The sequence below is a fragment of the Triturus cristatus genome, chromosome 11 (genome assembly GCF_964204655.1).
Source record: "Triturus cristatus chromosome 11, aTriCri1.1, whole genome shotgun sequence".
NCBI classification, from domain to species: Eukaryota; Metazoa; Chordata; class Amphibia; order Caudata; family Salamandridae; genus Triturus; species Triturus cristatus.
In genome coordinates, this window is record NC_140594.1 from 243,434,525 (window position 1) to 243,449,797 (window position 15,273).

The 15,273-nt window shown below is 41.4% G+C and overlaps 1 protein-coding gene across 1 annotated transcript; it reads left to right on the forward strand.

Moving 5' to 3' along the window:
• The first annotated feature begins 208 nt into the window (after positions 1–208).
• On the forward strand, positions 209–15,021 carry CRYBA4 (crystallin beta A4). Its single transcript, XM_085636292.1, has 6 exons — positions 209–263; positions 5,376–5,426; positions 8,922–9,040; positions 11,675–11,816; positions 12,750–12,892; positions 14,793–15,021. The coding sequence occupies exons 2-6, from the start codon at positions 5,388–5,390 to the stop codon at positions 14,938–14,940; spliced, it is 591 nt and encodes a 196-aa protein (XP_085492418.1). The 5' UTR covers positions 209–263; positions 5,376–5,387; the 3' UTR covers positions 14,941–15,021.
• Positions 15,022–15,273: the final 252 nt, after the last annotated feature.

The window sequence follows — 15,273 nt, forward strand, 5'->3', positions numbered from 1 at the left end:
ACACAAACGTGTCAAAAAAATGAGGCAGAATGCATGACACGTCACTTTGAAGCTGATGTGCTTGCATTTCTATGCGTTACCCTCCGCTCTATAGATCACCCTCATTGTTCTAAAACAAAACTGGCGAACGAGGCCTGCGCTCATGTGCTGAGCCAGGGCTTTCGGTAGCTGCCTCTCTGCCTGGAGGCTATAAAAACCCAGCAGGGCAGGGCAGGGCACGGGGCACGTTCCATCCACAGGACTTTGGGCTGGTCTTTCTCGAGGTAAGAGCCGTATTTGTTTCTGGGGTAAAAAAACATTCATTTTAAAACGTTTTTAACTCTGTGTTGGTAGCCTCTGTTATCTTTTTAAGATCCTTAAAAACTGCATTTTAAGAATACAATGTGGCATAATTTAATTTCCGTAAAGTAAGAGAAATTCTGTAAATGTGGCTCCTTTGTGCCACAATAAAAGCAAAACGTAAACTGTGTTCGTGTTGATTAGAATAGAAACAGAGAAGCAAGGATGTTCTGGAGTAATGCGGTATTTTGACTTAAAATGCGTTAGTAGTATAACGCGAGATGTGTGACACTTGGCAGGGCTGAGGGGGCCTCTGGAGCGTGGGCCCCCCGCACCGCGGGGGCTGCGGGGGCCTGTGTTACGCCCCTGTAAACTGTAAAGTCAATTATTTGTGCAAACAGCGGCACTTACTCCCACCTTGACTACACATTGCTGAGAGGCGCACGCACTGTCCCTTGATGCACAAGGAAGTCCTGTCCCAGATGTAACATTGACCTCTGTGCCAGAGACCGAGCTTGTGCAGAGTTCAGGCAGGAAAGGGTTGTACAGCATTGGATGATGGGGGTGAAAAGATCCCTGAAAGATTTACTCAATAACTAATGTGTTTTGTTCCAACCTGGAATAATTCCACATACATTATTCTTGAAACCCGCCGAAAATCTAGAATAGACTGACTTGTCAAGGACCAATAACGGACAGACCCCCAACATGTGACTGTAACACATAGGATCTTGGTTTGATTGTGTCGAATGGATCCATTTTGCATCCTTTGTATGAGCTCGCTTGGATCTTCATAGGACATTGACATATATATATATCATGGGGAAAATATCAACTTTTCTTTATGAAAATTAAGGGTGCCGCTGAGCAAGCAACCGATAAAAAAAATCCAGCAAGTTTAAAAATATAAAAATTATAAGGAATACGAAAAAAGGTTGAGAACTGGATGTGACTCTTTTTAAAAAAAAAATAAGTTGTTATTGTAATTATTGTATTTACAATTTTTCTCTAGTCATATAACTTCAGCAGTAGGACATCTCTGGAAAGCTGTGCCAGTCCCAGCATTCCAGACATACTAGTCATGTGTTTTTTTATTTTAAACTTTGCTCGTTTCCTAAAACAGAATGTAACACAGGGTGCAAATATACCTTGGGAGAGAGTGAGCCCCACTTTATTTTCTTCAAAGGCAAAAGAGTTTTCTCTGTGGAGAAATCCCTTCTACTATCACCCCACAATGTTTGCGCATGTTCTATTCATTTATGTTACGTATCCTTATGTGACTATCTGACAAGCTTACAAGGATCCGTTTTGGTTGCAAACGTAGGCTAACATCTAAAAAAAGGCGTTAAGAATGTGCCATCCTGAATATATGTATCGCGATTCAATATTCACAGCGGTAACTTGTCGTTTTTTTGTGGAATTTACGGTCTGAGAAGGTTTTTTGATCCCGAATACTCTTCAAGACTAGCTTGCTCTGTTTTTGTTGATTCTAACATATTGTCTATAAATGCTCGCAGATGTGCAGCTAATATTAAAGTGTCCAAGTTTGCCTGTTTCATTTGATGTTGTGACAGTGCCGATTTCAGGCATATGTCTGCTTGGCTTGTTCATGATACTGCGCTCTGCAATGTGTGAATTAACATTTGAAGTATATGCAATGCAGAAGTGGCAAATCGTTAAATACTGCTCAGAAAGCAGATTGCTGCTCTTGTCGAAAGAGGCAGGTCTGTATTATACTAAAACAAGGAAACAAGCACTAGAGTCTTATTCATGGGCGCCAATTCTCTCAAATGTAATCAGAGAGAGCGCAAGTTTCGTACCTGCAATCAATTCGGCATTCATTTATACTTTAACCCTCCACATTGTTTTGCCACCTAAACATGGTGGGCATATGTTTGCAATAATGAATAAAGCTAAACACAGCAGGGAGTAGCCATCTTGCAATTGTGGTTCACATACTGAATCATTGTATTTAAGTTCCGACACCGTTGCCACATGTGAAACCAATGCGTTGGCCATCTTGGAATGGTAAAGCAAAGACACACTGTGGTCAATACCATTCCATAAAGATTGCCTAGTTTAGTGGCAGTGGCCATGCAGTATGTGAACGACTGCAGACAAAATGAGCGACAAGCAATTGGTTCGCTAGCACTGTCTGGAAGCTGCCGCTTGCTCTATAAAATAAAAATACAAAAGGGAAAAGGAAAGGTTTGAAAGGGGACCATTAAAAGGAGAAACTGGAAAACTAAAGGACTGGCCGGGCGACATGGCACTGAGCAATGTACATTTTCAGGTGATTTGTACATGTGATAAGACAATTCCCATTACTCACAGTGCAAGCAAGCTAATGGCTGAAGTGGGCTGACCCATTGGATAATGATGAATGTTGTCCATGGATGGGAGCAGAGTGTAAATGGCACTCATACAGACCAATGGTAGAAGAGAGCGACTCACGAAGATGTTTTAAAGGACATAATCAATACCAAAGACTATTCCTACAAAAGTAACCTTTGAGATTTCATGTAACAAAATAAGTCTGCAGGTTTTAACAAGGTGAAATAAAAATTCTACCTTAAAGGTCTATTTGTGTTAACTATGTGTTACATAATAAATAAATTAGGCCTAATGTCTTTGTCATAATAAATAGATCAGACCCATAGCATTTGAAATAAACTTTCCTTAGGGACCAAACTTTCTTATAGCCTTTATCAATGGGGTCTGACTATAATCAACTCACATCTATTGTACTGAGCATAAGCTTTCCCACCAGGCCACCATCAGGAATTATGTAAAAGAATTACAAATATGTACAAAATTACAGTTGTCAAAACAATATAAAAACCCTTGTAAAAGGTTCTCATTGGGATTATCATAGAACAAATCTTCTATCTACACAGTTTGCTAGAGTGGGTCAACAACACCAAAACCATTGCCTACCACAGTAATTTGTGTGATTCCATTTCACAGAATACCTGCTTATAGGCTTTAGTGCAGTATAATAAAATACATCCTTAAAAGCTTGCAGTCCATAACACATGCTTTTCACAATAAGTAAGCCAGGACTACAGTGTATGTCATACCTTTTCAAAATAAACAGATCAAATCAATGGAATCTAACATAACTTTTCCTGAAGGACCAATCAAGCCTATTGCCTTCATTGTGGCTACGCCCAATAACCACATTACGCCTACTGTATAAAGCAGAGATTCTCCCTCAAAGGAACCATTAAGCCTATAGTCATAAAATTACAAATGTATACAAAATGTCATGCGACTCAGAAAATACAATTGCCTCTGAGTGGGTCGAACAGGGATTATCACTGGGCAAATCTTCAGTTCCTATGATTTTCAGAGGGTGTAACCAACCAGAAAACCCATGCTGTAGTAATTGTGAGATTCCATGTAACTAAATAGCTCTCTGCAGGATTTATACAGAGTTAAAACAATCCTCCCTTAAATCCCGATTGACATTTATATATGCTTTTTTCAATAAACATGGCAGACCTTTTGCGTTTATCGTAACTTTTCATAATAAACAGACCAGGCCTATAGCCTTGATCGTTGCCATTCAGCATATAAAACCCAGAACCTGCTGCATGGAGCATAAACTTTCCCACAAGGCAAAAAGTGCAATGCAAGCACTCTTTTCCAGTGACAGCACTCACCCTATACCCAATGAAATGCTATAATCAAGGAAACCATTAAGTGAGTGGAACCTAAACCCCTCTCTTAGTTGTACTTTAGAATGCACTTTTTCCATTGATCACAGAAGGTCTGGTGACAACTGCACTGTCATGCCAGACATAAAATTTAAACAGATTAACATTATGGGAACAGACTGCATAAACTGCACTGAGTCGGGCAAAATGTACATCTCAACGATCTGATGCTGGGGGGATGCCTCACCCTGTTTTTGCCACATGCTATATGTGATGCATAAATAGTCAGGATATAATTTGCGCTGGTACAGTTTGAGTGATCATACTTTTGAGATGCCACTTCGACTTTGTAGACATTTATGGCCCAATTTAGAGTTTGGCAGACTGGTTATGCTATCACCAACATGACGGATATCTGGTCAGCCATATTAGAGGAGCCAAAACAACAATCCCTTGCACACGCCAACAGTGTATATTATATATCATTAACAAAAAACACTCTTGTTTCCCCGTTGAAACAGTTGCTTCAGTTTAATCTTAAAATCCTTAGCCAACGTGTTTCGTCGCGCGTAATGGTTGTGCGCAGCAACTCCTTCAGGGCTATAATCTCTTTGTATGGACCCGTAATTCCGGTTGTATTTCCGACCCGGAATGGGTTCTAGAGCTCCAGTGATAAGTACACAGTAAAAGGCATCAGGGTATACTGTGTCCAAAATGTTGTGTATTTCAGAAGTCTTTTCTTAAGTATGGATCTTGTGTGTATGAATCGTTAATCCATCAAGAAGAACCACGGCGTGGTATAGTAAAACCACTCCTGGGGGCTAAGTAAATCCTTCGTACCAGCAACCAAGTCTTTGCTGGCGTAAACACAAGCCCCCTGTTTTGTAGCAGGGCTGCCTCCGGCGTGTCCGCAGAGGGTACCTTCATATAATATACACTGTTGGCATGTGCAACGGATTGTTGTTTTAGTTTATCAGTTGTTATCCACACATTGGGGAGGAGGGTGGCTCTCCCCACCCTTATGCACCGCAATCCTAATTTCAATTCATTATTTTAAAAAATGTTACTTAGAATGGCGACTGCTTATTCGAAATGAACACCTAGAATGTCAAAGGTTGGCATACAAAACTGCACTTCAAAGGTATGAGCTGTTAAACTTCGCAAATCACCACTAACAAATCAGGCACCATAAATAATATGGTGCAAAAATGGGTTAAAGCACCGCCCCAACACAAAAAAGGCTGAACAAAAGACTGACGCAGTATGTCAAAACGTATGTAACCCCACCTGCATCTTTCTGTATCAATAGTAACACCTAATAAAATAAAAATATTGGAATACTGATTAAATGTCTATGGTTATACAGGGTGGGTTATTATTCATCAATGTAAACAGTGCAATGATGTTTTAATATATTTTGATGTATCTCTGTTTCAGTGAAGAGCCAACATGACGCAACATTGTACCAAGTTTGCTGGCCACTGGAAGGTAAGACATTAAGTATTTGAAATCACCTCATTATTACCAGAGAGTGTATATTGTCAATCACAAAAATGGGGGTTATTTAAAGATGAATCTCTTGGATAGTATTAACGCAACTGAGTCCCTGAGTCACATTGCACTGATTTCTCTATTGCAATTTGTGCACTGCCCTTTCCAAATTCAAATGGATTGCACTGGTCCCCATGCAATTTTGTACCAACATTTGTACAACGTAAGAAGGTCAAAAACAACATTTACACCTACTGACCAGTACATAAAGAACATTTTGCCACAGTTGGTCGGTCCAAATATTGGTGCAAATGTTGAAGCAAAATTGTATCAACATTAGTGCAATGTATGTTAGTCAAAAACATTGGCATAAAATCGAGGTGACACCACTGCACTCTGAGTAATCCACATTTGTTTTTCCATTCTTATAAGGTTTATTCCAATTTGGCGAACGATTCTGACAGAGTTGTTTACAGAGCGTTCCCAATGCAATTTACACAAAATGTTAAGATTTTTAACAGGAGTTCCAGATATGATTAATAGCGAGTTCAAGTTCCTGTGGAAGCAAATATTGATCCGGATAAATATAACAATTCCTGTGGATCCATCCTAGGATGCGATCAACTCTTACCAGGCATTTTTCCACTGTATTGTAATCTCTCCTGATATATAGTTTGTTGACATGATAAATTTCCAGTACCGCCATTAATATCTCCAAGCCAAACATATCAGCTGAAAACTGATGTGCTCGAGTATAGCCCAAACAAATGTCAATTGTACATGATTGGAATAATTAGACATCGAAGTATCGAAATGCTGCATCAGATTGTAATGCCTCAGAATCGTTTGCAGATTCTACATGCAATTGTCCCCCAGAATTAGTTCTCGTGGAAGAGGACAGGCCTAGGATGGAAAATGTTCAGTATTTTCAATCGCGAAGAAAAGATCCACATGGAATCTCTTTTCCGAAACCATCCTGGGTATACAACAAATATAAAATTGTCAGTTGCCATAACTGTTTACTTACACATTATAGTCAAACCACTTAGAAAATATGGTGTTGAAAGGACTATGGCACAGTACAACCCGATCTATTACATTGTGTACTTTTACAACGTGGTCATTACAATGACCGCGTTGTTAGTACGCAATGCATTTACATTGTAAGTCATTACAACGACTTTCAGTAGGGGGCGTGCTGGACTTAGGAATTGTATTATTTACTATTCCTACTCCAGTTTGCGCAACAGTAGGGAAGGTGTTGGAATTCATTTCCAATACCTCAGCGCCCCCTACAGTAAGTTGCTGTAATGACTTGCGATGTAAATGCATCACTCACTAACAACGCCGTTGTTGTAAGGGCCGCGTTGTAATAGTACTGCCATGTAATGACAGCGTTGTAAACCCTGTTTCCCGTTGAAAGGCATATCTTAAAATGTCCTACACTAAACCCAGCATTACATTTCACAGTCATTCAAATCTGAACCTTTTCTATTGTACCGCCATAATAGTAGCTATATTTCCTTATCTGCAACAAAATATGAAATATTCCCAACTCCATATTTTCCCACCACCCATTGCTGGCATCCATAGCAAGGCAAAACCAACACTAGTTCCATTCATTGTTTAAATTCACATATGGATGAAGGCCACTATATTATGGTCTGGTGGCTTAGTGAACTAATGCGTTTACTGAAGGGGCCTGTGTTAGACCTACTTGCTACAGGTTCAAATCCCAGTGTGTCCACTTAGACTTTCATCCATCTGAGGTCCATAAATGAGTCCTATTGAGTTTCAGTAACAATAAACATCTGTTATTTAGCACCAAGATACAAATACACGTTATTTTATTATTTTAAATGAATAAAAATATTCCAGTTACATTTCCAAATGGAAAGCATTATAGGAAATAGAAATACTCATTGATGTGGAACATATCACAAACATTTTTGAGATTCATACTGAAATATTCAGTCTTTCAGTACACAGCTAATTATCTCCTATTTAGGTTATTTAGCTAAACTCTTATGTTACTTTGTTACTGCAATTACTTTATCCAGAAATAAATCTGTCCATCTTCTCAGCTTGACCTGATGTGTGAAACAAAGATGTAAATGACGGACTTTGGTTTTCATTCTTGCCTCAGTGTACTCTTTTAGATGTCTTAAGTGAGAACAAAAAGATTGACACCCCTGCAAACCTAGGGCCTGGTTCACAAAGCGATTTGCATGTGTATTTTTGACTTAGACATGGCAAGGGCATTTTACTAGTTTAAAACCACTTTTCTGAGTCACTAAACGTGGCTTTCTGCTCAGAAAAAAAGGTTATCTACTCGTTGATTTTTGTGAGATTACTGTGTTGTTCAATCTTGTCCAGGCCCAGGGGCGATCTAGGGCGGAAGGATGCCCTGGAAAGCCAATGCGCCCCTAAAAATATGTGAATTTATGACTATTCACAAATGTTGTTGTTGCCTATTTCTATCCTGGAAGCAGCAGACTTGCCAACTCACAAGGCCCCACTGTGTGTCACCCAATATCAGCTCCCTTCACACAGCCACCTGGTGGGTGGGGCGCTGATATCACAAGGTGGGAGGCAAAGTGTGGTGGAATCCCCTATTGAGACGGGGGTTCGAGCTTGCAAAAGGAGGCTTTTCTCAGACGATCTCCATTAAGGGGTTTTGCAACCTCCCTAAGACATTGATGGCAGCCTCCGAAAAATGTATTGTCTTTTATGTGCAAGGGGCTGGGGAGCTAGGTGTGACTTTTGAACCGTGCTGGCACAGAGCTGTGCCCACTCTCCATGGGCCCTCCATAAGTGGGGGACCTCCACAAAATGTCATACAGTAAGTCTCAGGCCCCGGCCCCTCAACAGGCCCCACCCCCTCCTCGCTCACTATGAAGAGGTTATTCAAGTTGTCAAGTGTGACGCAGTATGACATTACTCCTGCCAAGCGCAAGAGTAATTCTGTTTACAGGATGGAAATGGGAATGGGAATGTCCACAAAAGTACCTGGGGTGTTAGGGAAGTAATTTCTCTCCGGGGAAAATATTCTCCGCACACAGAGAGGAAAATTAGGAATGCTGAAATGGAACTCGCAAAATGATGTTCATGAGTACTCCTGAGAAAACTCCAACAAGTGGAACTTTTTACAAGAACTCCTGAAAAACACTGTGAATTCCAAACAAAGTAAATCTACTCCAGGCATAGAAGGAAACTTACAACAGTAGATTTATAATCGTTTTGTGAATTTGGCCCCTAGTGCTCAGATTTTTAAAACATCAAAAGGAAGTACTCCAAGTATTAATATATGGATTGAGAATTTTTGGAAATAAAGGAAATCCAATTAAATAGTAACCTTGCCTGAAACAGTTTAAACTCATTACCAGCAGTTTATTTAAAATACTTTAAAAGAACAAGACATTTTTATTGCAATGGCTTCTACCTACATTTGTGCATTAATGACCACATTACCCAACACAATATGTCTTCTAGATCGTTGTTTGGGATGAAGAATGCTTCCAGGGCCGCAGGCACGAGTTCACTGCTGAATGCTCCAATATTATGGACTCTGGATTTGAAACCGTCCGCTCCTTCAAGATTGAGAGTGGCGCGTGAGTACTGCCCGAGTAATTTTTTTGAGTGAATTTGTCATCCTTGCAGAGTGTGAATTCATACACATACGTTTATGTCATTCTTTATTTTCAATAAGAAACTTATCATAAAATGACTTAATGCTGAACTAACCTATAATTCTCCATTTCACTGGTCCTACCTTCCTCTCGTCCACCCAACTCTTACAGAACACATTCATGGCAATACATTATATGTATATACGTCACCTTGTAAGTGCCTCTTCTTCCAATTTTTGGTTCTTCCGCCTCGTAAATGCCTTTCTTTAGTGCATCTTTGACTCTGAAGTCCTTCCAAACACTCTTTTCACTACTTTTTGTAAAATGCCAAATCGCTGTCAGGTCGTAGCACTGCACGGGGTAGGCAGACTGATCATCACAATACCAGGTATATGACATTTCGCCTTCTGATCATTTTAATATTATCTACTGTTTCTTGACAATCACTGCACTTCGCTCCACACACGACTCCATTTATGTTTTTTACCAAAAGAAAGGCCTTTGTGACCCTTCACAATTCTGTTGTAAGATAGATGCTTCAATTGCTTTGGCCCATGCACTATACCATCAGCTCCAAAGAACATTATTATCCTCATACTATTTGGTACTAAAGGATGCTGGTACAAAGATTTATAAAAATGATCACATAGTACTAGATTGTTGAAGGTTACAGATGGTGCTGATACCCAACCTATTAAATAAATCTACATTTTGTAGAGGTGAACACTTCCACAGACTTCATGTTATTGGAAATGATCATTTGCACATATTCCTCATTTTTTTACGACTATTTTTTTTTTTAGTGGCGACATCGGTAAACTACTGTTTTACTGCGGTTTTTAAGAGGACCCCCCACCACCATCACTCGAGTACACCTTATCTACCTTTTTGGAAACAGTTTAATTCATGCATATAGGATAGAAAAAAAACATTGAAGAGGTTCGGAAGTGCAAACTACATTCTGGTATTTGTGGCTGTTCCCAACATTCCCAAAAGCCATTCATCAGCCCCTCATCTGGGTGTCCAAATTGTGCAGTTCAGTGCCAAACTTAAAACTATGGAATACCCAACCACCTGTAGTTCCAGCTCTAAATATAATTCTGCCAACATGTTGAATATGTGAATCAGGGTCTTGTGGTCAAAAAATTCTGTCTACAAAGCACGAAATAAACTAAATATTGCTGAAAAAGCCACTGTACCAATATTCTGCCCAATCCTTCCGCATCTTAATTTACTTAATTATTTTTGGAGATCGTTTTTCAAAGACACCTTTTTGTGAGTAAACTTCGTACTGAGACTGAAGTGTACATCCACTTATGAGTGCTAAACAGTCCATACTCGGTCCCTTTAGAGGTGGCACATAAGGTGATCCTTGGTGTTGGCTCACACTACACTATTCTCTTTGTCACTGCCACTCAATCTAAGGTAAACTTTTCACTACAAGCTAAACAAACAAAGTGCTAAATGCTCAAGGCGTTGATAAATAGCTCTCTTGTTATAGAATCCGTATCTCGAAGGTGTCTGTGCAAACTGACACGAAGTAATCACGCACTTGTTAATATAAGCATTTTATTGGCCTGCACCTCCAGCCAGTACAAAAACAGCTTAATGGTCTCATATCTCAACTTAAATGTCACCGGGTGGAATCACCGGTACCTGTATTCCACCTGATAACCAGGCTTACCTAAAGGAAACCTGGCATAACGGGTATAGTCCGCAACACAAACCTGTCGCACAATTGAGCTTTATTAAAGCTGTCATCTATCAGTACCAGGAAAGACACTTCCTGTCCGTGAGTGTCCTTGTAATCTCTGGTAATCTTAGTGAACAATCAGTGGCGGCTGACACAGATAGAAACCCGCAATGCGGATGGAGGGGTGGCTTGGGGGAGAGGGGGCCGGTGAGCGTGCTACGGGGGGTTTAATAACAATTTTCTTTTTAAAACATTTACCTGGTGCTGCCAGCCGCCTTGTGCTCCTCTGCTGCTCTGGGACAGCATCACGACTCCCCATCCAATCCCTGCACTTCTCTCAAACATGAGAGCAGCATGGGGATTGGCATGGGAATTGGACTGAGCGGGCTGGATTAACGCTCGCTCAGGCACAGGGAGTCTGTGCTGTTTCTCCAACCCGGCTGTGCAATACAGCTGGGTTGGAGAAACCTATGTGCGCATGTCAGTTTGATCGGCCTAAGACCACCGGCCAAACTGACACGCACACTTATAAATGCACATCTACCACTCCTCCTCCCCCCTCCCATGGCCCGGCCCCGCCCTTCCCTGCACACGCTGGCTCAGCCAGCAGCTGAAAAGTAAAACAATAGGAAAATATAATTTTATTTTTCTCTGGGCCAGTGTGGTGACGCTCCTCCGCCATTACGGAGGAGCAGCTGCTGTAAGCAATACCATCATTTGAGCTATGGATCACCTAATTTCTATTAAGGTCGCTGTCCACAGTCGATTATAGGAGCTGGCACACTTTCACACTGTCACATTGTGGTTTGCCCTGCTTATACCTGACACAATGACATCTTAATATGTGCGCGCTTTTGTGTAGAGCTTGACATCGCTGGGGTTTATATGTGACCTCTTCGCTTGCCTTTTGAATCTTTGTGCAGGTGGGTTGGCTACGAGCACGCTGGCTTCCAGGGGCAGCAGTTCATTCTGGAGAGAGGCGAATACCCGCGCTGGGAGGCCTGGAGCGGCAGCAATGCCTACCATGTTGAGAGGATGACCTCTTTCCGACCAATCGCCTGCGCTGTAAGTAATGCTCCAATCAGCAGCTTAGGTGAAGATTGAAATCATCAATTGATGTCAAATAAGACAAGAAGCTGCTGTTGAGACAACCAATGACCGTGCACCTCACTATGGGTCATTTTGTAAAATGGAGTGGTAATGCTGGGCCAGGAATTATCATACATGGTTGGTATTACCATCTCATTTACTTTGCCATTACAAGTATGAGGATTGAATGGGGAATAACATGTGGACCTGGAATTACTGGGCCATTTACCCAAAGCAGAACTCCGGTCTCTATATCCCCCTCATAAATTCCATATGCTCCAATTAGGTGGAAATTGTGAGTGGAAAAGCAGGTGCTAATTGCAAGTGTGGAGATAACACTGGTAATTCCATACCCGGAGAGACTTGTAATCATGCAGGGTGGTATGGATAAACCTTTAAGTTTGAGGTGTAATGAGCTGCCAGTTTGAGCCCATTTGGCTTTCTACTATTGTCTACTTCCCTAAACTCAACTTCCTAGTTTGCTACTAAGTTGCTTCTTTACTGGCAGGTCTAGCAAGGAATGAAGGGGCGCGATAAGCAAAATATTACCTTATTTCATGGCACCAAATGAAAAGAAAGGTGGAAGAACTGAGAAAGCAAGGATGAAAAAGAACCTTCAAGAGTGAGACAAAGTGACAGGAAGTGTAGAGCGATGGAAGACAGAGACATGAGGGGAATCAAGACTAGACAACTTTGATATATGGTAACCTCAGCAGGCGATAGCACCATTGGCAGTTATCTAAGGAAAAATTTGGACCTCTTCGCCTTTTTTGCTTTCTTACTAAATAAGCACTGACTTATCTTGACATTTTGTGTTTTCTATCAATATGCAAGAATGTGCATGAGGATTTGAAAAAAGGAGCTCAAATATGCTTTTTAAATATGTCATGTGCCTCTGTTTTCACGCAGAACCACCGCGACTGCAAGATGAGCATCTTTGAGCGTGAGAACTTCTTGGGAAGGAAGGGAGAGCTGAGTGATGACTACCCGTCTCTTCAGGCCATGGGTTGGTGCAATAATGAGGTCGGATCCTTCCGGGTTCATTCTGGCGCGTGAGTATATGATGCAGTGATGCAGTATTTTTATACCAGTCCATCTTCATTGTGAAAAAAGAAGTTCACTTAATGAAAGCAATGAAGCCAGAACTCTGGAACTAACTAAGGTGTGTTCTCTAGACTAAAAAGAAATCCGGAGAACCCAAAATGAAGCATAGACAATTCGGTGAAAATCCGATTTCACAGAAAATGCATGCAGAAGCCAGGCTAAACCTGGGGTTCAATATTTTGGGGGAAACTGACTAAACGTCTTAGTTTTGCAAAATAAATTCTAGGTAGAATGAGAAAAAAATCATTTATTTAAAAAAAAAGTCTAAACTTGGAACTTTTATATGCAACTACCTAATGCTTCCTATTTAGGCTGTATATTTATCCCATATGGATATCTACACCTCATGTGCTAAGCTTAAATGCATCTTATCTTAGCTTCTTTTCACGTGAGAATAGGCTGAGCAGCACATGGTATGCAACGTACAGAATGCTTGAGTGAATCTCTTAGCCACATTCCAAAGCACTCTTTTTCACCCTCTATGGTATTGTAGACAGATACTTGCCATGTGCAAATGGTCTGCCCCAATAGAAACAGAGCAGCCCCTACTGCCAGGCAGGTCCCTTCTAAAAGGGAACACAGGGTGCCCCAGACAAGTTTCACCTACTTAGCTATCATCAGGGAGGTATAGCTTGAGTCCTGTGGCACAGTAAAGCCTGGTTTCCAAGTCTGGGTAAATAGGCACCTCCTACAACAAACAGCAAGCTGATGGAAGGAATGCTTGAAATAGTCTCACTCTCTGACGTCTCTCAGGCACACTATGCCATTCAGACATAGACATGCCTATCGGATCGGACAGGAATGATTTGTATGTGGGAATTATCTGTGCCTTAGTGTGAAAAATGATGGACTGGAATGAGTCCCGAAGAGATGAGTAGTGCACGGGATTAATTCCAGTATTTCCTCCATCACGTTGTTGCTTGTTAGAGTAGCATGTGATAATCATACCTATGGGGTTGGATAGTATGCAGAGATCACACAGAAAACCTGGCATGGATCCGGTCTTCCAAGACCAATGTTGGACCCCATGGACTAAAAGAAGTAATATCTGCATTTTGAAAGAATAGCAACAAAACTATGTAGCATAATAAGGACTTTATTTGTAGGTTTTGTACAGGTGTCCGTTTATTAATTGAACAGAAGATTTTTTATTACAGTAACATCAGCATGCATGTACTGCAGCTACAGGAATGAAGACAATATCAGGCTGCTGCAGGGGGAAGGGTGTCAGAAGGGCTCTACAGTGATGTCATGGGTGTGGGGCGCAAAAAGTACGTGATGTCACTTTCAATGCCTTGGTATTGTTGTGAATTAATGTTCATGGCTAAAAACCTCTATAAATATTGACTACAGAGATTCGAATCAGTGACTTTCAGATTCCACACACAGTTCTCAGGATCAAGCCCTGAACTCACTGAGCTACGTTACAAGGCACTATACTGCATAGCTGGCAAGTTTCTCAGGTCCACGCGTGATGTTCTACTCAATTACAGTTTTATTTCTTTGAATTCTGGAACTTGTAGCCCTGTTTTATAATGGAATAAACAAGACGACAAATACCAGAATTCAAATAAAAAACCTGGACTGGAGCAGCACATCACATGGTCCTGGGGAACTTGGTAGGATGATGCTGGTTTGTTTACAGAAGAGCCCTGTGTTTAATTTACCACACTCTTCCTCTGTGTGTAGTCGGCGTCTGTTTGTTTGTACGCCACTGGCCATGATGCAGCAACTGGGCCCTGTGGCTCCACCGCCGCTCAGAGCCTTGGCCAGGAGCTATCTTTGTCTGATGCTTTCCCAGTTCTGTGTACTTTGTACTGAGGCGTGGGTTTGCTTTCCTTCCTGCAGCTGGGTGTGCTACCAGTATCCCGGCTACCGCGGCTTCCAGTACATCCTGGAATGTGACCGTCACTCGGGAGAGTACAAGCACTGGCGAGAGTGGGGCTCCCACGCACAGACCTTCCAGGTGCAGTCCATCCGCAGGATCCAGCAGTAGCCGCGGCTCCCGGCCCTTTTAACCCGATGCAAACACTGACGAGCAGCACAATAAAGAGGATTTCTTTTCTTTTTCATCCTACTTGGTGTGTGCATGGTTTATTATGCTTTACATACTGGTGATTATTTGAAGAATTATGCTGTGGGCTTGCATGGTTTATTATGTTTTACATACTGGTGATTATTATTTGAAGAATTATGCTGTGGGCTGTCGGGGTTGGTGCAATCTGGGACGACTATAAATTCGCCAGGAAATACGGTGCTGGTAGCTGCAGGGTTAAAGTCGAGCAAACTCTAGGCCTGATTCACAAAGGCAAACTTACTCTTTTGTGTA

Excerpts from the sequence above, each read along its gene's own strand:
- CRYBA4 (XM_085636292.1), top strand. The coding sequence starts at position 5,388 with ATGACGCAACATTGTACCAAGTTTGCTGGCCACTGGAAG. Across the intron at positions 11,817-12,749 it reads TCCGACCAATCGCCTGCGCT|AACCACCGCGACTGCAAGAT; the intron begins GTAAGTAATGCT and ends GTTTTCACGCAG. Across the intron at positions 12,893-14,792 it reads TTCCGGGTTCATTCTGGCGC|CTGGGTGTGCTACCAGTATC; the intron begins GTGAGTATATGA and ends TCCTTCCTGCAG.